Raw genomic sequence first — 26370 nt, 5'->3', positions numbered from 1 at the left:
GGTTTGATGCAGCTCTCCATGCTACTCTATCCTGTGCAAGCTTCTTCATCTCCCAGTACCTACTGCAACCTACATCCTTCTGAATCTGCTTAGTGTACTCATCTCTTGGTCTCCCTCTGCCATTTTTACCCTCCAAGCTGCCCTCCAATACTAAATTGGTGATCCCTCGATGTCTCAGAACATGTCCTACCAACCGATCCCTTCTTGTAGTTAAGTTGTGCCACAAATTTCTCTTCTCTCCAATTCTATTCAATACCTCCTCATCAGTTATGTGATCTACCCATCTAATTTTCAGCATTCTTCTGTAGCATCACATTTCGAAAGCTTCTATTCTCTTCTTGTCTAAACTAGTTATTGTCCACGTTTCACTTCCATACATGGCTACACTCCATACAAATACTTTCAGAAACGACTTCCTGACATTTAAATCTATACTCGATGTTAACAGATTTTTCTTTTTCAGAAACGCTTTCCTTACCATTGCCAGTCTACATTTTATATCCTCTCTAGTTCGACCATCATTAGTTATTTTGCTCCCCAAATAGCAAAAATCCTTTACTACTTTAAGTGTCTCATTTCCTAATCTAATTCCTTCAGCATCTCCGACTTAATTCGACTACATTCCATTATTCGCGTTTTGCTTTTGTTGATGTTCATCTTATACCCTCCTTTCAAGACACTGTCCATTCCGTTCAACTGCTCTTCCAAGTCCTTTGCTGTCTCTGACAGAATTACAATGTCATCGGCGAACCTCAAAGTTTTTATTTCTTCTGTATGGATTTGAATACCTTCTCCGAACTTTTCTTTTGTTTCCTTTACTGCTTGCTCAGTATACAGATTGATAACATCGGGGAGAGGCTACAACCCTGTCTCACTCCCTTCCCAACCACTGCTTCCCTTTCATATCCCTCGACTCTTATAACTGCCATCTGCATTCTGTACGAATTGTATATAGCCTTTCGCTCCCTGTATTTTACCTCTGCCACCTTTCAGAATTTGAAAGAGAGTATTCCAATCAACATTGTCAAAAGCTTTCTCGAAGTCTACAAATGCTAGGAACGTAGGTTTGCCTTTCCTTAATCTTTCTTCTAAGGTAAGTCATAGGGTCAGTATTGCCTCAGGTGTTCCAACATTTCTACGGAATCCAAACTGATCTTCCCCGGGATCGGCTTCTATCAGTTTTTTTATTCGTTTGTAAAGAATTCGCGTTAGTATTTTGCAGCAGTGACATACACACTATACATACCGCAATAAAACGTAACATACCTGCCAAGTGCCCAGACCCACAATGGGCATTTTCTGGCCGTTGTGGAAAGTGATGTGCTGGAGTTTGCCGGCCATGTCGCTCAGGTCCTGAGGTGCTGACGGATCAAAAACAGACAGAAGGCAGCTGTAGGCTGTGTTGCACTCGCGAAGATCCGAGTATTTATACCAGTCGTAGCACTCGAAATAGCAATCTGATATTAGCAATTTCCTTATCTCGAGTGATGCGTGTGTCATACGAACAAGGAAGATTAGATAAACGCGAAGCAAAAACGCGAGTGACATGACTAGGATACCAAAGGTGTCGCGGAAGTATCTGAAGAAGAGCACGATGTTGACATGTGAAGTTTATCGTTCTGTACGCACCTTTGGCAATTGCACAATTGAACGCAATACTATGTATTATACTAACATGCGCAATTGGACGCAACGCCATGCCACAAATTTTGTATGATGCGTAACATGCACAACTGAACGAATCGGTATGCAACAGATTTTTGCATTGTATGTAACACCTTGCTTTGGTCGACAGATAGAAATGTTCGTACGTAAAAGTAATGTCCGAACTAGCCCGCCCGACTAGCGGTGAGGTCTAACGCACGGCTTTCCAGGCCTCAAGACGCGCCGGTCCGCGGCACGAATCCGCCAGGCGATGGTTTTTAGGCGGTTTTCCATCTGCCTCGGCGAATGTGGTATGGTTCCCCTTATTCCGCCTCAGTTACACTATGTCGGCGATTGCTACGCAAACACTGAAACACTGTCTCCACGTACGTGTACACCATAATTACTCTACCTCGTAAACATTTGGGGTTACACTCGTCTGGTGTCAGACGTTCCCGTGGGGGGGGGGGGGGGAGTGGATTGCTGTAGGCTGTTATGGGCTACGGCGATTGCGAAGCCTCTCCGTCGTTTCTAGGTCCCCAATCACATATAATACCATGTCATACCTATACAAGGAAGTGTTATGAAAGCGTTCTTTTGACAATAAAGGGCGTTTATAAAACATATTGGTGACCAAAATTAAAGCAACAAATGGAAATTTTGCAAGGTTGAGTTTATCTTGCCACAAAAACAGGTGAAAGTAAATAAGAAACAATGTAAAGAATACAGAACGTAAACAACTATAACATCCATAACAATAGAGAAAAATGTTGGTATGAAATTACTATGAAATGAACACCATTCGCTGCTTACAAGCGTTGACATACGTCAACGGGGACAGCTGAAAATGTGTGCCCCGACAGGGACTCGAACCCGGGATCTCCTGCTTGTATAGCAGACGCTCTATCCATCTTTTTTTTTTTCTTTTAAATCTCATTTTGTTCGCTTTCGTTCGTTGTATCTGTTCGGGGCGGACGTCGTAAGACATCCGTTTAAGTTCGTTGTTGATCGATTAACTCAGTTTTTTTATTACGGAGGGCAGCTAACCCTCTGACCGAACACGCTGAGCTACCGTGCCGGCTAATTAGCGAACCTAAGGACAGCACACAACACCCAGTCATCACGAGGCAGAGAAAATCCCTGACCCCGCCGGGAATCGAACCCGGGCATGGGAAGCGAGAACGCTACCGCACGACCACGAGCTGATGACTATCCATCTGAGCCACCGAGGACACAGAGGATAGCGCGACTGCAGGGATTTATCTCTGGCACGCCTCCCGCGAAACCCACATTCTCAACGTATTGTCCCGCACTACATTCGTAGTGCCCCTGTCCATTATAGTTAAGGCTCACCGGCCACTTGACCATCTTCTACTTCTGTGCGAATGCACAAACAGTGCCCAAACTCTTAAGGGAATCGGCAACGCGCCGCGAGTGATGAGTATAATGGGCGGGAGCACTACGAATGTAGTGCGGGACAATACGTTGAGAATGTGGGTTTCGTGGGAGGCGTGCCAGAGATAAATCCCTGCAGTCGCGATATCCTCTGTGTCCTCGGTGTCTCAGATGGATAGAGCGTCTGCTATGTAAGCAGGAGATCCCGGGTTCGAGTCCCTGTCGGGGCACACATTTCCATCAGTCCCCGTTGACGTATGTCTGCGCCTATAAGCAGCTAAGGGTGTTCATTTCATTGTAATTTCATTCTAACGAGCTGCATGGTCACTGATGGTATCTGCTCTTTCGGACATGTCCGAATGAGCAGATACCATCTTAGTATATAAAAATGTTGGTGGTTTTTTTTTTTCAACTTAACGGATTTCCACGCACATTTCGACAACTGGTTAACGTGCTCAGTATGGGGCGTGACCATCTCTGGCAGCAACACAGTCGTGACAACGACGGGACATGAAGTGAGCAATGTCAGCAATCTCATGTTGAGGCAATAACGCCCATTTTTTCAGCAGAGCTACTCGAAAGACTTTGGGAGTGGTTGGTGGATGCTGACGTGAGGCAACACGTCTCCGTAGCATCCACGACATGCTCTATGGGATTCAAATCGGAAGAGCGAGGAGGCCACGCTATGCATGCATTATCTTCTGTTCCCAAGACAATATCGACCACACGTGCTCTGTGTGGCCGAGCATTATTGTACATCAGTGCGAAGTCCGGGACCAAAGCGTCTCGCAACAACAGCACATGAGGTCACGATACGTGACAGCAGTTAAACCTTGTCGATTCACCCGTACAACTTCATGAAGAGCTGTTCGAGTGGTCAGTATAATACCTGACCACACCTTTAGGTATCCTCCTCGATATCGGTCTATTTCCAGGGTGTTTGGGTCCCGAAATCGTGTTCCACGTTCCCTCCAGAGGCAAATCCGTCGGTAATCACTCTCCAGACCGGATCGGGACACATCTGTGAGTGGAATATTCGTCCACTGTTCGATCGTCCAGGTGTCATCTTGACGGCACCACTCTAGACGTTCCCTTCTGTGAAGACGGGTCAGAGGTAGACGAACAGCAGGTCTCCGACAATACAGGCCCCTCTGCCGAAACCTTCTGTGCGCCGTTTGTCTCGATACAACAGGTCCAGGCAGCGAAGTCAGATACCTGCAATGCCGTACTAAGGCGGTGGCGTCGTGCCCTTACAACCCAATAACGGTCCTCTCTTTCTGATGTGACGCGTGGTCGGTCCTGCCCTGGTCTTTGCGATGCAGTTTCGATTTCTACAAACTGTTGCCACATCCGAGAAACAACATAACGATTCAAAATAAGTCACAAGGCCACATCAGTTTGCGACTGGATCAAAATGGCTCTGAGCAGTATGGGACTTAACTTCTGAGATCATCAGGCCTCTAGAACTTGGAACTACTTAAACCTAACTAACCTAAGCGCATGACACACATCCATGCCCGAGGCAGGATTCGAACCTGCGACCGTAGTGGTCGCTCGGTTCCAAACTGTAACGCCTAGAACCGCACGGTCTTAGACACGGGATAGGGAAATAGCGATTTGTTGCTTTAATTTTGGACATGTGTGCGGTTATACAAAAGTGGTTTTTCATTGTGAGAAAGGTAAATAAGTTTGATAAAGATATGGAAGCAGTATATGTTCAAATTTTATTTATAAATGTTCACTGTGGCTACGTGTTGTAATTTGACAAATGTCTCGTCTGTAAACAGTTTCGTGCCAGATTCTAGGAAAAAAGCCTTGACGTACGGTCAGCAAGATCTATGAGACAGGCGAAATACCCTCAGGCTTCAAGAAGAATATAATAATACCAATCCCAAAGAAAGCAGGTGCTGACAGATGTGAAAATTACCGCACAATCAGTTTAATAAGTCACGGATGCAAAATACTAACGCGAATTCTTTAGAGACGAAGGAAAAACTGGTAGAAGCCGACCTCGGGGAAGATCAGTTTGGATTCCGTAGAAATGTTGGAACACGTGAGGCAATACTGACCGTACGACTTATCTTAGAAGATAGATTAAGGAAAGGCAAATCTATGTTTTTAGCACTTGTAGACTTAGAGGAAGCTTTTGACAATGTTGACTGGAATACTCTCTTTCAAATTCTGAAGATAGCAGGGGTAAAATACAGGGAGCGAAAGGCTATTTACAATTTGTACAGAAACCAGACGGCAGTTATAAGACTCGAGGGAAATGAAAGGGAAGCAGAGGTTGGGAAGGGAGTGAGAGAGGGTTGTAGCCTCTCTCCGATGTTATTCAATCTGTATATTGAGCAAGCAGTAAAGGAAACAAAAGAAAAATTCGGAGTAGATAACAAAATTCAAAGAGAAGAAATAAAAACTTTGAGGTTCGCCGATGACATTATAATTCTGTCAGAGACAGCAAAGGACTTGGAAGAGCAGTTGAACGGAATGAACAGTATCATGAAAGGAGGGTATAAGATGAACATTAACAAAAGCAAAACGAGGATAATGGAATGTAGTCGAATTAAGTCGGGTGATGCTGAGGGAATTAGATTAGGAAATAAGACACTTAAAGTAGTAAAGGAGTTTTGCTATTTGGGGAGCATAATAACAGATGATGGTCGAAGTAGAGAGTATATAAAATGTAGACTGGCAATGTCAAGGAAATCGTTTCTGAAGTAGAGAAATTTGTTAATATCGAGTATAGATTTAAGTGTCAGAAGTCATTTCCGAAAGTATTTGTATGGAGTGTAGCCATGTATGGAAGTGAAACATGGACGATAAATAGTTTGGACAAGAAGCGAATAGAATTTCGAAATGTGGTACTACAGAAGGATGCTGAAGATTAGCTTTGTAGATCATATAACTAATGAGGAGGTGTTGAATAGGATTGGGGAGAAGAGAAGTTCGTGGCACAACTTGACTAGAAAAAGGAATTGGTTGGTAGTACATGTTCTGAGACATCAAGGGATCACCAATTTAGTATTGGAGGGCAGCGTGGAGGGTAAAAATCTTAGAGGGAGACCAAGAGATGAGTACGCTAAGCAGATTCAGAAGGATGTAGGTTGCAGTAAGTACTGGGAGATGAAGGAGCTTGCACAGGATAGAGTAGCATGGAGAGCAGCATCAAACCAGTCTCATGACTGAAGACCACAACAACAACAGGGTGTCGGTAGCTCCAGTTTGTAGATTTTAAACTACAGGCATTTCCGTAATACATTGCACACTTGGTATATTCGATTCTAAGCTGGCACGTCTCGTTCATTTTCCTGGCCCACGAATATAAGACTTCCGTATTAGTTCAACTGTTGACCTACCCTGACCCGCCGTGCTCTGTGTTCCACAGCCAGTTTCGGTGGAACGATTGTTCCAGTTAATAAAACTTGTCTCTGTGATATTTAGTCCTGAATTTCCTCTAAACTATAGTAGCGGATTTCGATTCATGAACCCTTAAACACCGCTATACGACTCCATGGCTGTTGGAAAAACTCATTCGCGCATGACACGTCAAGAACGAACAGTGTTAGGCGGGAGTAGAAGTTGAGATACAATGCATTCAACGCTGTATCAGATATATCTATAAGTTACTTTCCTTCACCACAATTAAAGGTTACTTTTGTCTAATTGATAAGCACCATGTGTGTTGATGACCTAGTGGACAACGTTGAGGAGTTCATGCGGCTTTACGCTTACGATGCTGTTGCACACAGAGACGGCGCAAAGGAAGAACGTTGTAGCGAAATACAGGAAGACCGGTAGGTGATCGGCTATTGACACAGGGATTGGCAACTAACCTGCAACAGTGTAACGCGTTGCATACAAATAGGCAGAAATACAGATTTTTGTGTGATTACACGATTGCAGAACAATAGATCGCAGCAGTCACTTCCATAAAATACCAATGAGTATGGGTACGGAGCGATTTAAAGTGGGGCTATCGCGTAAAACTAATCGCAGGTGAGGCAGATTCCAGAGTGCGATTCATCGGCTTTGGAGTAACAGGATTATTGATTTGAAACATTTTATTTGAAAAACATAGATACACCACTGGCCATTAAAATTGCTACACCGAGAAGAAAAGCAGATGATAAACAGGTATTCATTGGACAAACATATTATACTAGAACTGACATGTGATTACATTTTCACGCAATTTGGGTGCATAGATCCTGAGAAATCCGTACCCAGAACAACCACCTCCGGCCATAATAACGGACTTGATACGCCTGGGCTTTGAGTCAAACGGATGGCGTCCAAAGGTACAGTTGCCCATGCAGCTTCAACACGATACCACAGTTCATCAAGAGTAGTGGCTGGCGTATTGTGACGCGCACACGTTTTCAATTGGTGAGAGATCTGAGGAATGTGGTCGCCAGGGCAGCAGTCGAACATTTACTGTATCCAGAAAGGCCCGTACAGGACCTGCAACACACGGTCGTGTATTATCCTGCTGAAATGTATGGTTTCGCAGGGATCGACTGAAGGGTAGAGCCACGGGTCGCAACACATCTGAAATGTAACGTCCACTGTTCAAAATCCCGTCAATGCGAACAAGAGGTGACCGAGACGTGTAACCAATGGCACCACATAACATCACGCCAGGTGATACGCCAGTATGGCGATGGCAAATACACGCTTCCAATGTGCGTTCACCGCGATGTCGCCAAACACGGATGCGACCATCATCGTGCTATAAACAGAACCTGGATTCATCCATTCATGCACCCAGGTTCGTCGTTGAGTACACCATCGCAGGCGCTCCTGTCTGTGATGCAGTGTCAAGGGTAACCGCAGCCATTGTCTCCGAGCTGATAGTCCATGCTGCTGCAAAAGTCGTCGAATTGTTCGTGCAGATGGTTGTTGTCTTGTAAACGTCCCCATCTGTTGACTCAGGGATGGAGACGTGGCTGCACGATCCCTTACAGCCATGCGTATAACATGCCTATCATCTCGACTGCTAGTGATACGAGGCCGTTGGGATCCAGCACGGCGTTCCGTATTACCCACCTGGACCCACCGATTCCATATTCTGCTAACAGCCATTGGATCTCGACCAACGCGAGCAGCAATGTCGCGATACGATAAATCGCATTCGCGATAGGCTACAATTCGACCTTTATCAGAGTCGGAAACGTGATGGTACGCATTTCTCCTCCTTACACGATGCATCACAACAACTTTTCACCAGGCAACGCCGGTCAACTGCTGTTTGTGTATGAGACGTCGGTGGGAAAGTTTCCTCATGTCAGCACGTTGAAGGTGTCGCCACCGGTGCCAACCCTGTGTGAACACTGTGAAAAGCTAATCATTTGCATATCCTAGCAGCTTCTTCCTGTCGGTGAAATTTCGCGTCTTTAGCGCGTCATCTTCGTGGTGTAGCAATTTTAATGGCCAGTAGTGTATTTAGTTGTTGTCCCCTCATCTATGTCTAAAATGTTGCATGTGAATTTTCTGATACCGTGCTGGAAGTCTTCCTCTGTGAGCTCCTTGCCGTGCGGAGAGGCCGCGCCATGTCACGGATTGCCAGTCCTCCCTAGGGCATAGGTTTAAGTCTAGGGACCAATGTAACTCAGCAGTTTGGTCCCTTAGGAATTCACACACATCTGAACATTTGTGAGCTCCTTGATGAGGCATGCCGCTTTTTTTCACGTATTCAGCAGACTGACATTCTGTTCCTTTTAAAGCAGATTTGACATTGTGGAATAGATAAAAGTTGCTTGGTGCTACACTGAAGAGCCAAAGAAACTGGTACACCTGCATAAAATTGTCTAGGGTCCCCGCGAGCAAGCAGAAGTGACGTATCACGGCTTGGAATAGAGTCGACTAATGTCTGAAGTAGTGCTAGAGGGATCGACACCGTGAATCCTACAGGGCTGTCCATAAGTCCGTAAGAATACGAGGCGGTGGAGATGTCTTCTGAACAGCACGTTGCAAGGCATCCCACATATGCTCAATAATGTTCATATCTGGGGAGTTTGGTGGCCAGCGGAAGTGAATTACCAAGCGGGGTATTCTCACAACCCCAGGTTGATTATTTCCCTATAATAATGTTATCTGAAGGGCCACATGCCTGTGGGTTCGTGACTATGTGCTAAAGTGATTGACGTTGAATTCACACTCAGGACTGTCTAATTTTTTTGGTTTTATCATTGTTATTCAAGTCACTTATTGGTGGGATTGTAAGACTACCCCGCTTGGTATGAAATGCCTTATTTTCTTATTTGTAGAAAAACAAGATTTTGGTAAATACCAGGTGATCAAAAAGTCAGTATAAGTTTGAAAACTTAATAAACCACGGAATAGTGTAGATAGAGAGGTAAAAATTGAAACACGTGCTTGGAATGACATGAGGTTTAGAACAAAATGTCCGACGGATGGCGCTGAACAGCAAAACTGCTACCGTGACGGGTGAGAGGTACGCCTATATGTTACAGAGTCGCATCATCCCCAGCCTGGCTGATAAACACCTGTTGGAAGGTACGATGTTTATGCAGGTTGTCGCTCCACCCCATATTGCTAGACGCGGGAGAGATCTCTTGCGCGCGTCGTTTGGTGATGATCGTGTGCTCAGCCGCCACTTTCGTCAAGCTTGGCCTCCCAGGTTCCCAGACCTCAGTCCGTGCGATTATTGGCTTTGGGGTTACCTGAAGTCGCAAGTGTATCGTGATCGACCGACTTCTCTAGGGATGCTGAAAGACAACATCCGACGCCAATGCCTCACCATAACTCCGGACATGCTTTACAGTGCTGTTCACAACATTATTCCTCGACTACAGCTGTTGTTGAGGAATGATGGTGGACATATTGAGCATTTCCTGTAAAGAACATCATCTTTGCATTGTCTTACTTTGTTATGCTAATTATTTCTATTCTGATCAGATGAAGCGCCATCTGTCGGACATTTTATGAACTTTTGTATTTTTTTGGTTCTAATAAAACCCCATGTCATTTCAAGCATGTGTGTCAATTTGTATCTCTCTATCTACATTATTTCGTGATTTATTCACCCGGTGTATCTGTCTTTCATCTTCTTTGCTGAGTTTTGCCATAGACACAATGTTTGTTATTGTTGCTGGTTACTATTGTTGAGGCCCGCATCTTGTGGTCGTGCGGTAGCGTTCTCGCTTCCCACGCCCGGGTTCCCGCGTTCGATTCCCGGCGGGGTCAGGGATTTTCTCTGCCTCGTGATGGCTGGGTGTTGTGTGATGTCCTTAGGTTAGTTAGGTTTAAGTAGTTCTAAGTTCTAGGGGACTGATGACCATAGATGTTAAGTCCCATAGTGCTCAGAGCCATACTATTGTTGAGTTGAATTTGACGTTCAATGTTGAGCTGACATTACACGAGTCAGTATTTCATCTGCAAGTAAGGGTGTCCAAAGGGCTTTCTAGCGAAGAGATCACGGAAATTCAATACAATTATGATGTCAGTGACGATGAAAATGAATGGAACGTTGACAATGAATTGAATGAATATATGGAACCCCTTGACAATGGCCCATATCATAGCATCAGATGAAGCTGATGATGAAATATCTGAAGACACTACACATTCTCGTGGACAAGGAGAATAAGAAGAAGAGTATGAAGAATAAGAAGAATAAGAAGAAGACGAAGACACTGGAGGTTTGTTTGTTTCTAGAAGTGGATTACAATTTTCTAGTGAACCACCAAGAGGTGGGCGGCGTCGACGTCGCAATATTTTGAACGTAACACCTGGCCCTGTGAATGATGCAAAAACAATTAAAACAATAACAGAGTCCTTTTTTCTATTTATCTCACCAGAAATTGTGAGCATCATTGTCGAAGGAACGAACAGGGAAGCCATATGAGTAATTTCTTTGTGGAATGCAGATCATTCTTCGAACAAAACGACATGTAGAGATATAAATGCAACTGAAGTGTACACTGTATTAGCAATTCTGATAGGAGCTGGTCGAACTCATGGACATCGCACATGTGCTTCCGATCTGTGGGGAGGCAATGTTGCCTTTCGGCAACCATTCTTTTCTGCTGCCATGTCAAGAAACCGATTTTTGTCTATGCTGAAATTCTTGCGATTTGACAATAGAGGCACAAGATCACAGAGACTTGAAGAAACCGAGGACAAGCTACAAGCCATCAGGGTAGTGTTCGATAAATTTCAGTCTAACTTGTGCAAGAACTTCTATCCTTATGAACACGTGACTATTGATGAACGATTAGCAACGTGCCGAGGAAACTGCTCTTTTAGGGTTTATATGAAGAGCAAGCCTGGCAAGTATGGCATTAAAATTTGTGTTTGTGCTGATGTGAAGACATCTTACTTATTACGGATCCAAATTTACAGAGGAATGGTGGACAATACTCGGGAAGTGAAGCAACGACAGAGTGTTTTGGATCTGATGGAACCATCTCTGAATAACGGTCATGCTGTAACAACTGATAATTTTTTCACCAGTGTGCCATTGGCTGCTGAATTGCTAAAACGAAACACGACATTGGTTGGTACCTTTCGTTGCAATAAGAAAGAGATTCCCAAGGATATCTTGCCAAACAGAAAGAGAGAGAAGTTCACTCTTCAATGTTTGGTTTCACAAATGACTTGACCCTAGTTTCCTATGTTCCAAAGAAGAGAAAGGCAGTAATACTACTCTGTACTCAGCGTAATGAGAGAGAAGTGAGTGGTGAAGAAAGTGAAAACAAACCCGAAATCATAGTGCACTACAACAAAACCAAAGGTGCTGTAGATAATGGGGACAAAATGACATGAGAATACAATTGTGTTAGAGGAACGAGGTGGTGGCTACTAAGAATCTTCATGGAAATGATAGATATTGCAGCACGGAATGCATGTATTCTGTACACTCAAAGATTTCCTGAATGGCAGCAGAATAACCGAAGCCGACGTAAACTCTTCACGACTGAACTGGCATTTGGACTCAGCAAAGGCAACACGGAAAACAGAGCCAAAAATATCAACCGTCTTCATAAAGATGTACAAGATGCAATGAATGCTTGTGGTATTGCAGTTCCTACAGCAGTGATCGAGACCCAGTGATCCAAGTTACCAACGCCACAACAATGTCAAGATTGCTTTCATAGGTTGATTATACGTAGCGTCTTTGCTTTAGGTATGACGTCACTGCTCAAAGCCGACGATTGGAATCGAACACTAGAATTTATCACATTATTCTACAGAAATCTTGGCAGCTTGTAAAAATTTGAAAAGTGGTTTCCTATATTTGAGTGTGAGAATATTTACGCAGAAGTGATCGATTATTTATTCCTTGGAACAGCTGTAAGTTCCGTGGGAGTGGTAATTTTAGCAATCGCAGCAGTCGCGGTTTATGTCTACCCTGTTCTTGCGAATCCAGATAACTGAAACATTTTAGGGCCTAATAGCTATCAATATGGCGATTTAATACTTCATGCTTTCCCGGCGATCTGTTGACATCTTGGATATTCGGGAATCCAGCCGGATGTTCGCGTCGTTCTCGCACGATATTTGGAACTTGGTCATTCAATGGATTGCAATGACACCAAGGTTGTGACACAGACCTCAAGATTTTGGGACAGTGTCATTAAAGAAGTAATTGAGATTAAGGTCACAGACAATCTAATCAACCGTGACTCGGGATACCAAATCAGCACTGCCTGGAATCCTGCGCTTGAGCTTGTGAAAACTCAACGCAGGACACTCCGGAATTCTGCAAGAAATATTAGTGGAGACCGAGGGAACAGCCGTGAGACAAGGTGTTGGACATTAGAGACCAGATCTGACACACCCCAGATCATGAACCCGACTTCAGAAGACGGCCAGGCCGGGCGCGGACGGCTGAGGGAACACCGGCGACCAGAGAGGGACAATGTGGCCGCGTCTGGCGTGCTCCAGTCCACGTCTTCGAACTACTGCGAGTGAGGCAAGGTAGCATTTACCCGAAGGCATTTACTACTGCTTCGATGATCAGGGAGGAGATAGGCTTCAGGAGTTGAGTGTGTCTTCAGTATTTGTGGGATAGGTCATTGCATCCTGGGTTTCTGGTTTGTTTAGCCGCGCTTCAGGCTAAGTGCTGGTTACCTGTTTAACAGCGCAACAGGGTTTTTATACACATCTCTGTCATCCGATGGAGCTCCGAGCGCCCGCAGGAGGGGATTAGCAGAGGCGCGCTGTTGCTTGAAATCTGGCGAGGACCTCGAGTTCTGACGCCGCGTCATGGAGGTACCGTGATGGGAACTGCGGGTGCACATGAAAAATCCTTCGGAGCGCTTTATTTTGGAGCGCTTGGAGGCGGTGGAGATGGCGGTTTGCCGCATTACCCCATGCAGCACAGGCATAATCCATGACTGGACGGATGAACATCCGGTATATCAGGAGCCCGTTGTTGATGGACAGGGAAGACCGTTCATTAATGAGTGGGTACAACATTCCCAGTCGTTGATCCACCTTCCGGCGAACGTTGGCTACCTGTAAGTGCCAGATGAGTTGGCTGTACATGGCTGACGTCGTCCACTGGATAGCGTCACCAAAGAGCAGAAGCTGGTGGTCTGGAGGTGAAGACGACAGCTTGAGTCTTCCGAGCGTTGAATCCAACGCGCCAAAGGGTGGCCCAGGTTTCAAGGGCGGCACAGGCGTCCTGGAGGCGTCGATACAGCGCTTGGGACCAGCGACTCCGCGTGAAGAGAGCGGTGTCGTCAGCGTAGATGGCCCGTTCTATGCGTGGAGGCCGAGGGAGGTTAGACGTGTACAGGGAATAGAGTGTGGGGCCCAACACCGATCCCTGCGGCACGCCAGCTGCGATGGGTCGAACCGTGGAGAGGGCATCATCGATGGGAACAGCGAAGGTCCGTCCTTGCAGGTAGGAACGGAGCAGCTTGATGACAGATCGCGGGAATCCCTGCAGAGTCAGCTTCCAGAGGAGCCCATCATGCCATACGCTGTCGAACGCCTTACTGACATCAAGGAACAGGGCCCCACAATATTCCTTGTTGTTGAAGGCCTTCGTAATTCCTTCAACCACGCGTATGAGTTGCAGTGTCGCGGAGTGCCCGCTGCGGAACCCAAACTGTTCCGGGGGTAGCAGCTGCCGGCGATCAATAATCCGCTTGAGGCGATGAAGTAGCAGCCGTTCAAAGATCTGGCTTAACTGCGGCAGGAGGCTGATCGGCCGGTAATGAAGTGGATTTTTCCTGTTGCGTCCCGCCTTGGGGACAGCCACAATGGCAGCGTGCTTCCACGCCGCAGGATAAATCTGCAGTTGAAGAATAAGGTTGAAGAGCAGCGCGAGATAGGCAAACGCTGCATGAGGGAGTTCCTTAAGCGCCCTTCCTGGTATTTCGTCCGCTCCCGGGGCTTTGTTGGTACCCAACGCCCGTATACAGGAAGAGACTTCGTCCGTGGTGATAAGTGGAAGTCGGTCATCTGCGTCCTCTGCAGTAAGATATGCCGCAAGGCTGCCTTCGACGTGTCGCACATGCTGGGCGTCAATGGGATCCGCTACCGGAAGGAAGTTCTCCTGAAAAACGTCGGCGAGGGCGTTGGCCTTATCCGACGGTGTGTATGCCACTCCAGCTGCACCGTCCAAAGGTGGAATAGTCGCCCTCCTCTTGGTGAAAAACCGCACCGTGTCCCATGCATCAGGATCGGGAGTGAACGACTCGAGCTTCTGCGCCCATTGGCTATTCCGGTACTCAATAGTGGCGGCCTTGATGTCCCGGCGGAACTGATTGATCCTTCGCTTGAGCTCCACATTGCGAGTTAAGCGCCATTCCTTGAGTAGGCGGTTCCGGGCTTTGATGAGGTCGAGGATATCGGCAGACAGTCCTGGGCGTGGGCGAGAGGGGCCGCGTGATGGCGGAGTTGACGAGTGCAGAGCAGCTGCGACGGCATCAGTGAAAACTGCCATGCCAGCATCGACTGCGGGAGGATCCGCGTCGAGATGGGGTGCCAGCATGGCCGTGATGCCGGTGCGATATGCTTCCCAGTCCGTGCGGCGGAGGTTGTACTTCTGCGGTCTGGCGCCAGCGCCGACCGCCAAGTCGAACAGGACAGGCAGGTGGTTGGAGTTTAACTCGTGAATGACGTCAGCCGTCAGAAACTGGTGCAATCCCTTCGTGATGGCGATGTCTAGGATGTCCGGCGTGCCTCTGGAGGGATAGCACGTCGGCTCCTCAGGGCCACAGGCGTAGGCATTCGCGCGTTCAAGGACCTGGAGAAGTCGTCTGCCGCTGTAGGTGGTGTGGAGAGAATTCCACGCCGCATGCTTAGCATTGAAGTCCCCAGCAAGGAAGAGCTTGCCAGGGAGCCGGAGCAGCGCTGCGGCATCGTCAGCGTCCAGATGATATTTCGGCGGACGATAAACGCAGATGAAGGTGATGAGCCCCGCCGACGTCTCAACTGCGACAGCCGTGGCTTCCATCTGCCGAAGGGCTGGAAGAGGGACAGCGTAATGCTGTATGGAACGTTTGATATAGATGGCCGTGCCGCCCCCTCGCGTCAGGCGATCAGTACGATGACAGCTGTAGTTGGAGATGTTTGCCCTCAGAGCAGGCTTCAGGTGCGTCTCGGTGATCATCATGATGTCGATGTTATGGTCCACAAGAAAGTGCTTGACTTCCTGGAGATCGTAATACAGTCCATCAGCATTGTAAGTGACAATGCGAAGATCTTCAAAACGACGCGCTCTATTCATGTTGATGTGTGGTAGAGCCACTCGCCGGTCGAAGGACACTTCGAATCGTAGCCTCCACAGTTGCTGCAAGAGTCGTGGGGAGAGCCTGGATAGCTCTACTCATCTCGGATACTGCCGTCATCATGGTTTTGAGCACGTCAACAAGATCAGTGGTATCAGCTGGAGACGTTCGACGGTGCTGGCGGTCAGGCGCAGTAGAGGGCCATCTGGGAGCAGTCGGGAAAGCAGCTGTATCAGCCACAAAACCGTCCTGAGGCGACGCTGAAGGGGCAGCGTCGTGCCGAATGACGTAGGGAGTCGAACGGCGTTGCTGGGGAGCCGCAGTGCGACTCTGCAGCGGCGGCACTTGTTCCTGTGGAAAGACTGCAGCGCCGCAAGAGCTTGCCGGGATACCACGGACGACGTTGGTCCTCCTATTCCTCTCCTTGGCAGTAAGCGGAGGGAGTCCGCGTTGCCGACGACTAGCTTCCTTGTGCTTGGGGCACGATCGGAAGTTAGCTGTATGATTTCCTCCGCATAGACCACACTTAGCTGGGTCTTGTTTCGGCACAGGGCACAGTCGGCTGTCATGAGGCCCGCCACATTTCACACATACAAAGGGCATGGTGCAGTGTCGAGCCACATGATTGAACCCTTGACATCTGAAGCACTGCGTAACACCACGAGATTTTCGTAGTGATTCTACAGTGATAGACAAGGCACAGAGCCGGGTCACATTGAAGATCTTCCGATTATCAGGCGTGTCTGGCAGGATGACGACGCGAAGTCCAGATCTCTTGTTCGTGCCAGGCATCTTGTGGTAGTCCACGATGGAAGCATGGAAGCCAAGATCCACCAATTCGTCCTTGACATCTTCATTTGAGAGAGACTGCACAACTGCACAACTCCACGCAGGATGATCTTCAGCGTCGGTGGCCGCACCATGGGGAAGGTGTAACTTGGTATCCCGCGTGCCCCAGCCATGTCCATGACCGTCATATAGTCGTCAGTAGTGGCAACAGTAAGTTTTAACTTGTCGCCGCCAGCCTGTTTTGCCGTAAAAGGTTGTTTCAAATTACTCTTCAGCCAGTCGTACAGTTCCTTGTAAGAGTTAAAATACTGCAAAACAGTCGGCGGTATCCTCGTAGACTGTTGTTGTTGCTGCTGCAGTGGCTGTTGTTGTTGTTGTCGCGGTTGCTGCTGTGCGGCATCGTCCGCGGCCGCCGTCCCGCCATCTTGGATGACATCATAACGGTTGCTTAGCGGTAGTGAAGTGGTTGCCTCTGGCTGCTGCTTTTTGGCTTGTTTTTTCCGCGGTGGTCTGACGAAACCGTCGTCCGTGGCCGCTGCAGGCTGAGTTGCAGGTCCTGGGTCGCTTCGTTTTCGGCGGTACTGCGTGGCAGACGCAGTAGAATGCCGAGTAGTATCATCTTCAGTCGAAACATCCGTCGAATAATCCATATCGTAGTCCAAGTTCCTCGCCGTGGCCGTCAGCAGATCATTACCCTTCCTCCTTTGCCTGGTCGTCGTGAGTGGAGTGACTGACGGGGCCGGCAGCGGGGCAAGCCCCACCGCGCGGCGGTCAGTCCCCTCCGGAGCGCAGCTAACGTGGTCTGTACGCGTCGACATCCCCGTAGCGACTGTCTGGCGGGCGAGGACCTCAGATGGAACACACGACGCGGCGCGGACCGATTAGGGAGCGCCCAGCACGCAACAGAAGTGGAAACCGTAGTAACAGTTATGAGATAGAGTACCCAACATCTGACACACCTCAAATGACAACCACAACCGTTGAGAACGGCCAAAACCGGCGCCGACGGCAGTCGGAACATCCGCGACTGGAGGGGTCCGTTGAAGCCGAGTCTGGCGGGCGCGGACCACAGATGGAACACTCGACTCGGCGCGGACCGATTAGGGAGCGCCCAGCTCCTCCCAGGCATAAATACTGGACTCGATCGACCCAAGGACCAGTCTCAGGTAGCACCTGAAGAAGACAGCGAGGCACGCTGTTGAAATATCGTGCGAGAACGACGCGAACATCCGGCTGGATTCCCGAATATCCAAGATGTCAATATGGCGATTGTTTGACGCCACGACTGTCATTGAGGCCGAGCGGTCTAGGGCGCCGCAGTCATTGGCTGTGCGGCTGGTCCCGGCAGAGGTTCGAGTCCTCCCTCGGGCATGGGTGTGTGTGTTGGTCCTTAGGATAATTTAGGTTAAGTAGTGTGTAAGCGTAGGGACTGATGACCTTAGCCGTTAAGTCCCATAAAATTTCACACACTATTTTTGTCATTGAGGATTTTTATTTATCCAGGGCGCTTTCTTTAGCACTTTTCTCTGCTCTGACGTTAAAAACCGCTAGTTTCAAGCACTTTGTGTCTACTGTCTCCTAAATAGGGTGATATTAGTGGCTGACCGCATTCAGACGTACGGACGTCATCACAGGCCTCCATCCTGTCAATCTTCGACAGAAATACAAACCTTTTTGTGCAAAAATGACAGTAGAACTTGTTTTTGATGGTCACCGTGCAAATATGGGCGTGGATGGTCTGCACTGTGAGGAGCAATAATTATCATGAACCGCTTGAAGATGGCAGCAAGTCCGTCTGCCGAAACCATAAACTGGGAAAAACTGTTGTATATGTGGGTTTTAATTTTAAGTGATTCCACAATAGACGAGGAAACATAATTAAAAAATAAATAAAACACGAATACTTACATTAGATTTTTACGAAAAATTGAGCTTCCATCCGTATTGTGGACAAGGGTTACTTCCTGCGAAACGTGGATTGATACACACTACGCTGTGAGTAGATGTTCTCCAAGTGATAGTGGACGAAGAGTAGCGTAGGTGACTGAAGGATGGAGGGCACCAACAGGGGGCACTTGCCTCCCCCCCCCCCCCAGAGTTTTTATTCATTACAGAATTCTTACACACTTTTAGAAGTAATTTCTGTGAATCTGCAGAACCTCTCGTGTAGCCAACCGTAGCCTTGTGTGGCTGATCGCAGGGAAATAAAATAGGGTGGCGCACGGAAAATCGGTCCCGAATACAGACTGCTCGCCAATTACGGACGATGTCTTCCCCGTTACGACCAGATACAACAAACAACATATAATAATTAGGCAGTGAAGAAATAACAGGCTAATGCAAGCAACAGCTGCGAAACAATCGATGACGATGTGTAGAGGGCTGGAGAAGAGAACATAAAAATCTCACGCGACGCGCATCGGCTATAGCTCATGTAGTCTTGTAAACCTGTTGGTGGCACTTTCCCAATTTAATAGACCACAAGTGTCTTGTATAAAATTCTTCGTTTCGACTTTCACTACATAGCTATGCTACGTTGTAAACAATAATCGTTTACAAAAAAATGGCTCTGAGCACTGTGGGACTTAACTGCTCTGGTCAACAGTCCCCTAGAACTTAGAACTACTTAAACCTAACTAACCCGAGGACATCATACACATCCATGTCCGAGGCAGGATTCGAACCTGCGACCGTAGCGGTCGCGCGATTCCAGACTGCACCGCCTAGAACCGCTCGGCCACCCCGGCCGGAGGACGAAGAGTGTGTCAGGTGGACTCGGTTGTCTGTGTTTAATTATAGAGCATCGAGGTATACATGTGCAACGAGAGTCAGTGCTCCACATGTAAGAATATGAGAGTGTACAGTGTTACTAACTCTGCTGTCTGTTCCTCGGGTGGAAACGCTACAGTTCTGCCATCCTGGCCAGGTCTACAGTTCGCTCTGCCGGTGTTCTAATGGAATTGTTCAAATGGCTCTAAGGACTATGGGACTTAACATCTGAGGTCATCAGTCCCCTGACTTGTAACTACTTAAACCTAACCAACCTAAGGACATCACACACATCCATGCCCGAGGCAGGATGCGAACCTGCGACCGTAATAGCAGCGCGGTTCCGGACTGAAGCGCCTATAACCGTTTGGCCACAGCGGCCAGCTTTTTCGGTGTAATACACTCAATCATACCTCTTTAGCGTGTACGTGCGTGTGTCAGATATTTTAAGAACATGACATCACGATTAAGTAAGGTGCTAAAAGTAATCTTATCACTTCTACATGCACGCAGGTGCACTCAATGTGCTCACAGATTTTTCGATAACCGTAAGATAAAGGCATCAAAAAGTGTGATACACTCTACATGCTTAGGTAATAACCAGCAGGAGATAACAGTTATCAGCTGTTGATGACAGGAAACATGTTGCACAGTGATTCTTATTGACAGGGTAGCCGAGGCCACCATTAGGAACCAGAAGAAATAGTACTTGTAAGTCATCAATTCTTTTAAAAAAATGAATTAACTTCAATTACTATTATCTTTTACCTAATCATTACTTTTGAATACATTATGGGAGTAGTAGTGATCAATGTGTTATAAATATTTACTATTAAAAACAGTCTTGATCATGATTTATTTATTAAAGTGACCTGTTTCGACCACTACTGTGCTCATCTTCAGACGTACAAGTTGTATACAAAGCTTTAATTAGAGGGCTACATACATTTAAAATAATACATAAAGTTATAAAGCTATAAGCCGGCCGCGGTGGTCTCGCGGTTCTAGGCGCGCAGTCCGGAACCGTGCGACTGCTACGGTCGCAGGTTCGAATCCTGCCTCGGGCATGGATGTGTCTCATGTCCTTAGGTTAGTTAGGTTTAAGTAGTTCTAAGTTGTAGGGGACTGATGACCACAGCAGTTGAGTCCCATAACGCTCAGAGCCATTTGAACCATTTTATAAAGCTATAAAACGATGACTTACCATTGTGTAGGAACCTCTTTCTGTTGTAGAATCACTACTGGAGAAACCAGCGCACGTCTTACTATACAGGGTGGTACAAATAGGTACGGCCAAACTTTCAGGAAACATTTCTCACACACAAATAAAGAAAAGATGTTATGTGGACATGTGTCAGGAAATGCTTAATTTCCATGTTGGAGATCATTTCAGTTTCGTCAGTATGTACTGTACTTCCTCGATTCACTGCCATGATTTCATAAAGGATACTCTACCTGTGCTGCTAGAAGATGCGCCTTTACAAGTACGACACAACTTGTGGTTCATGCACGATGGAGCTCCTGCACATTTCAGTCGAAGAGTTCGTACGCTTCTCAACAACAGATTCGGTGACCGATGGATTGGTAGAGGCGGACCAATTCCATGGCCTCCACGCTCTCCTGACTTCAACCCTCTTGACTTTCATTTATGGGGGCATTTGAAAGCTCTTGTAACGCAACCCCGGTACCAAATGTAGAGACTTTTCGTGCTCGTATTGTGAACGGCTGTGATACAATACGCCATTCTCCAGGGCTGCATGAGCGCATCAGGGATTCCATGCGACGGAGGGTGGATGCATGTATCCTCGCTAATGGAGGACATTTTGAACATTTCCTGTAACAAAGTGTTTGAAGTCACGCTGGTACGTTCTGTTGCTGTGTGTTTCCATTCCATGATTTATGTGATTTGAAGTAATAAAATGAGCTCTAACATGGAAAGTAAGCTTTCCCGGACAAATGTCCACTACATAACATATTTTCTTTCTTTGTGTGTGAGGAATGTTTCCTGAAAGTTTGGCCATACCTTTTTGTAACACCCTGTATATAATGGAGACTCCGCCCACTTCTGACGGCATGATGTCATTACTAATCAATGAGTTATCAATCGAATAACAATGTAAAATTTCTTAGTTATGTGAACATTGTCAAGAAATAAAAAATAAGTACACACTAAACTTAGCTTATTAAACAGCTATTGTCAATTAAGAAGCGTTAAAAATATTTTAAAATGTAGGATAAATGAATTTCAGTTTGGTAGTACATGGGTTGCCCTCTCAAGGCCTGTTAGTGAACCATTTGGAGCCACTGGTTGCCATGGTGAAGTTGGACGGCGTTCCAAAGATGAGGCAGCAGGCTTCCTTCCACTGAAGTTGTAAAGTCGAAAGGCGAACTAGTGGTTGCCACGGTGAGGACTAACGCCAGTCCAAAGACGTGGAAGTAGGCTTCTTTCTATCGAAGTTGTTGCGAAAGTGGAATGGCAAAGACTATCACCTCAGAAAATGTATTACTGAGCAGCAACATGTCTTTATTGACGCGATTTTCAATGAGTAGGCTGCAATAATCTTTAGCTGAAATGTGTACTACATGCTGCACAAATACAATACGAATTTGTTGTCCATATTTGTGAAATATTGTCCATGAAGGTAGTATGTAGATTGCATTTTTAAAAAAAATTACGTGTGACAATTTTTAAGGCACTGCTATTCCTTAAGTTGTATACAGTCTTATAAACAAATGAAAATAATGAAAATAGAAGGAATTAAAAATTATGATACTATGAGCCGTAATGTCAAAAATAAAAGGATGTGAATTAGCAATATGCAGTCTAAAATCATATAAGCAAAATTCTAAAATAGATGGTCATAAAACAGTGTTTGGTGAAATAAAATTACAATGTAAAGATAAAATATTTCCTAGATGTCTTAATAATTTTAAAAACAGCAAAGGACAGAACAGTGAACATTCTAAAGCAGATCATCGAAAAGCTCAAAGAAATGTTTGTCTTTGAATTGAAGTTGTTCGTTTAAAACATATAATGGATTACTTTTGTGAAGTGAAAAGATTTCAATTTCTTCTAAACCGTGATCAAGACTGTTTTTAATAGTAAATATTTTACCTTTTCATTGTGCAGGAGTTAAGATATTCCTTCTAAAATAAAATTTCTAGTTGCTTTACAAGTCATGTTGATGCCATGTACATAAGTAGCTTCTTATGGTTGAAAAAAAAAGCACTCCGTCTTCAGGCCACGAGTGGCCTACCGGGACCATCCGACCGCCGTGTCATCCTTGGTGGAGGATGTGGATAGGAGGGGCGTGGGGTCAGCACACCGCTCTCCCGGTCGTTATAATGGTATTCTTGACCGAAGCCACTACTAATCAGTCGAGTAGCTCCTCAATTGGCATCACGAGAATGAGTACACCCCGAAAAATGGCAACAGCGCATGACGGCCTGGATGGTCACCCAACCAAGTGCCTACCACGCCCGACAGCGCTTAACTTTGATGATCTCACGGGAACCGGTGTAGCCACTGCGACAAGACCGTTGCCTTCTTATGGTTGAACAATGTTCGAAATACATCGATGACACACAGCATTACGACCCCAGCCCAACGTGACGTCGAATGCCACCTGGTGGCCTTGCGGGCAGGTGACACGGTAAGGAAAAGGCCAGTTTGTTGAACTGAATGTGTTCCAAGGGCTGCAGTGCGCGCTGTGTACGTCACAGGACACTGAAACATCTTAGGGGTGTTAATTAATCGAGGCACTCTACATCTACATCTACATGATTACTCTGCAATTCACATTTAAGTGTTTGGCAGACGGTTCATCGAACCACTATCATACTATCTCTCTACCATTCCACTCCCGAACAGCGCGCGGGAAAAACCAACACCTAAACCTTTCTGTTCGAGCTCTGATTTCTCTTATTTTATTTTGATGATCATTCCTACCTGTGTAGTTTGGGCTCAACAGAATATTTTCGCATTCGAGGAACGGTGTCAAAATTTTCCGGAAGTCTAGAAATACGGAATCAACTTGAGATCCCCTGTCGATAGCGGCCATTACTTCGTGCGAATAAAGAGCTAGCTGCGTTGCACAAGAACGATGTTTCCTGAAACCATGGTGATTACGTATCAATAGATCGTTCCCTTCGAGGTGATTCGTAATGTTTGAATACAGTATATGCTGCAAAACCCTACTGCAAACCGCGGAGTATGCAGGAAAAAATAATAGTTCCATTTTATACCATCAGGTGAATATATGGTGCTGCAAGCAGTCAGAATGTTTACTGTTTTGACGTCTGTTCATTGTTTGTGACTTTTCGACGTGTGTCTTCTGTGGAGTGACTGCTGATGTAAAGGGTTCAGAAGTTCTCTGTACGAATCGCAATGGCTAGACTGCTGGTAAAGTTTTCCTGTCAGAACAGAAGCAACAGGAGCGCTGCATTGTGGGAATATTACCGACAGAAACAGCTGTTAAGAGGCGCCATGTCAGCAAATGGGTTAATGAATATGATTGAGAAATTTAAAAAAGTTGGTGCATTAATTGGTGCAGCAAGGACAGCGAGGCGGCCCACTCCATTGGCGATTGTTGATTACACTCCCATAGCTATAGAAGACCGCGCAGCATACGCGTCAAGTGCTGCAGACAGTGCTCGAGCTGTGTCACGGGAATTATCTCTCGGTCAACAGATCTTAGAGCGCATTTTGCACTGGTATTCCTGCAAGATTCTTAGTCCGTCAAAGAAAGTCCCAAGATAGCCTACTAAGCTGTGATTTCACCCTTCGTTCTCTGGCACACTTAGAAATGGATGACATGTGGGCAGGGAACATTCTTTGTACGGGCCAGGCGCATTTTAGTCTGCACAATGCCGGGAATACACAGAACGGTAGCGTATGGGGTTCTACTCCGCCATATGTTGTGCATGAACATGCTCTGCACTCAGCCTGTGTTACTGTCTTGTGCGGTTTCACGAGCTCCTTCATTCTCGGTCCGATTCTCTTCATGGAGATGACACCTAGTGGGCCCTTTAGGTGTACAGTGACATCTGTGTGCTATAAGGATGTCCTAGTGCGACACCTGATTCCAAGTTTTCAAGAACGCAACTGTATGCATGCGAGATGGGGCGACACCGCTTGTCGCTTGCCAGGTGAAAGATTTGCGTCGAGAAACCTCCGGTAACGACCACACTATCTCTAGGTAATTTCAAGATGTGCGGCCTTCCAGATCCCAGGACCTAGTTCCATGTGACTTCTGGCTATGGGGATATTTTGAAGATCGTGTCTCTCAAAGATATATCCAAATTCTTCCTAATCTGAAAAAGAGCATAAGACGACATATTGCTGTGACTGGATTTGCTGCAGCCCTGTTATGGATGCAGAATGTTGCTGAATCAGGAGACTCTGTTGAACACATGTTGTATCTTAACCCATGTGACAAAACTATTGTTATCATGTGTTTCATCCCTCCAACCCTTTATCTACCCCATTCTGCGTGCTTACAGCGCCATATTTTCGCCTGGTGGAAGGAAGTTGAACTATTATTTTTTTTCAGCGTACTTCCCGAGCACACCAGTTAATGAACATGCCTACAATGTTTCATCATCCTACAATGTGTATAGCCTTGTAAAATGACTTTTTTTATTATAAAATCAATATTTATATGTGTGTTTGGAGAAAGAGAGATTGATTTTTGATTGAGATTCTTCAATTTAAGTCGTAACTGGTACCTGAATTTTTGGTTGCTACCTCCTTGAATGATCAGCTTCTGCACCAGTTGTTGACGTATTGCAATTTGGAGGAAGTTATTGTTCTTTAAGGTTTAAAATACGACTCTGTTAGTTACTTGGCCGTATAGCTTTTCATACCTAAGGGACCACTGTTGTAAGTAAGTAAGATCAAACAGCAATCTGCTTTTCGTGAGAAAAAGAGATTGCTTGGCACACAAACTTCCTTCAAATTACACGTCCTGCTGCATCAAAATTGATAAGTGGAGTTCAGCACCATACTACTGAACAAGAAGTTACTGTAATTAAGAAATTATGAAAGGTTGTTACTAATTGAATGAAAACTATAGAGAATGCATTTCTTTTCCGGTATTTAAGTGAACTTTGTACACTTACAATTCCGTTAATTGATAGACGGCGACAACAATGAAGTTCATCTCCTTTTCCAAAAACAAGACATTTCTATTCATCACTTCCAGAAAATTTGTATACGTAAATGTTTGGCAACTCTTACACATATTTCACTCGGTTTTATCACTAAAATATCAATTTTCATTAAATGTAACAACACGTTCTCAGCGACGGCCTAGCAACACGTCCTCGTTCCACAAGATACAGATTAACAGTCCTCTTTTTTTTTAATAAAACCAATTGTCTGGTTTTTTTTTTTTTTTTTTTTTTGTACATACTCAAAGATTCTCTAATACGGGGATTGTGCGCTAAAGGGTTTCTTGCTGTCCAGCTGCGCTTTACTTCACTTCAAGTACTTTTTGAATCACATTTACATTTTCAGTATTTACATACGTTACTGAGCTTCTCAGAATAAAATAAGGCACTAATTAGTTAAAGAAAAAAATAGTGAGGCACACAAAACATTACAGCCTGCAATGCGGCACACGGAATACTGGCAGTTTAATTACAACTACCCAATACACACTTATCGGCCATAACACTAAACCATCGATTTACAATACATATAAACCAGTCCCGGCGATATCAGCGTCACCTGGCGAGGAAAGAATGCTAGTGAGAGCCACTTATGATGCATGCAGTATCAGTGAGCATACTGTTCATGTACAGAGTGGGGAAGCCATGTGATCTATCTGAATTTGACTGAAGGTAGATTGTGATGGCCCAGAGGCTCGGAATCATTTCGGAAACTGCGCGACTTGTAGGCTGGTCGACGAATGCTATGGTGAGTATCATCGAAGTGCGGTGAAGCCATATCCAAACTTCGTGAGTTTGGACACCCATCCCTCGTTACAGATGTCGGACATCGTAGGCTGGGCAGACTGACTTGTGTGTGTAGATGTGGTGCTAACTTCCTCCAGCGCCACCGCTA

At 45.9% G+C, this 26370-nt stretch overlaps 1 protein-coding gene across 1 annotated transcript in view; it reads right to left on the bottom strand.

Moving 5' to 3' along the window:
- LOC126292305 (1,5-anhydro-D-fructose reductase-like) overlaps positions 1-1393 on the bottom strand; it is a 49412-nt gene extending 48019 nt beyond the window's left edge. Inside the window, exon 1 of the mRNA XM_049986237.1 lies at positions 1267-1393. Within this exon, the coding sequence (XP_049842194.1) occupies positions 1267-1341 (75 nt within the window). The 5' untranslated portion in view covers positions 1342-1393. The remainder of the gene's footprint in view (positions 1-1266) is intronic.
- Positions 1394-26370: the final 24977 nt, after the last annotated feature.

The sequence above is a fragment of the Schistocerca gregaria genome, chromosome 9 (assembly GCF_023897955.1).
Source record: "Schistocerca gregaria isolate iqSchGreg1 chromosome 9, iqSchGreg1.2, whole genome shotgun sequence".
Lineage (NCBI taxonomy): Eukaryota > Metazoa > Arthropoda > Insecta > Orthoptera > Acrididae > Schistocerca > Schistocerca gregaria.
Note: the sequence above shows the minus strand (reverse complement) of the source record. Positions and strands in the feature narration are given on the sequence as shown.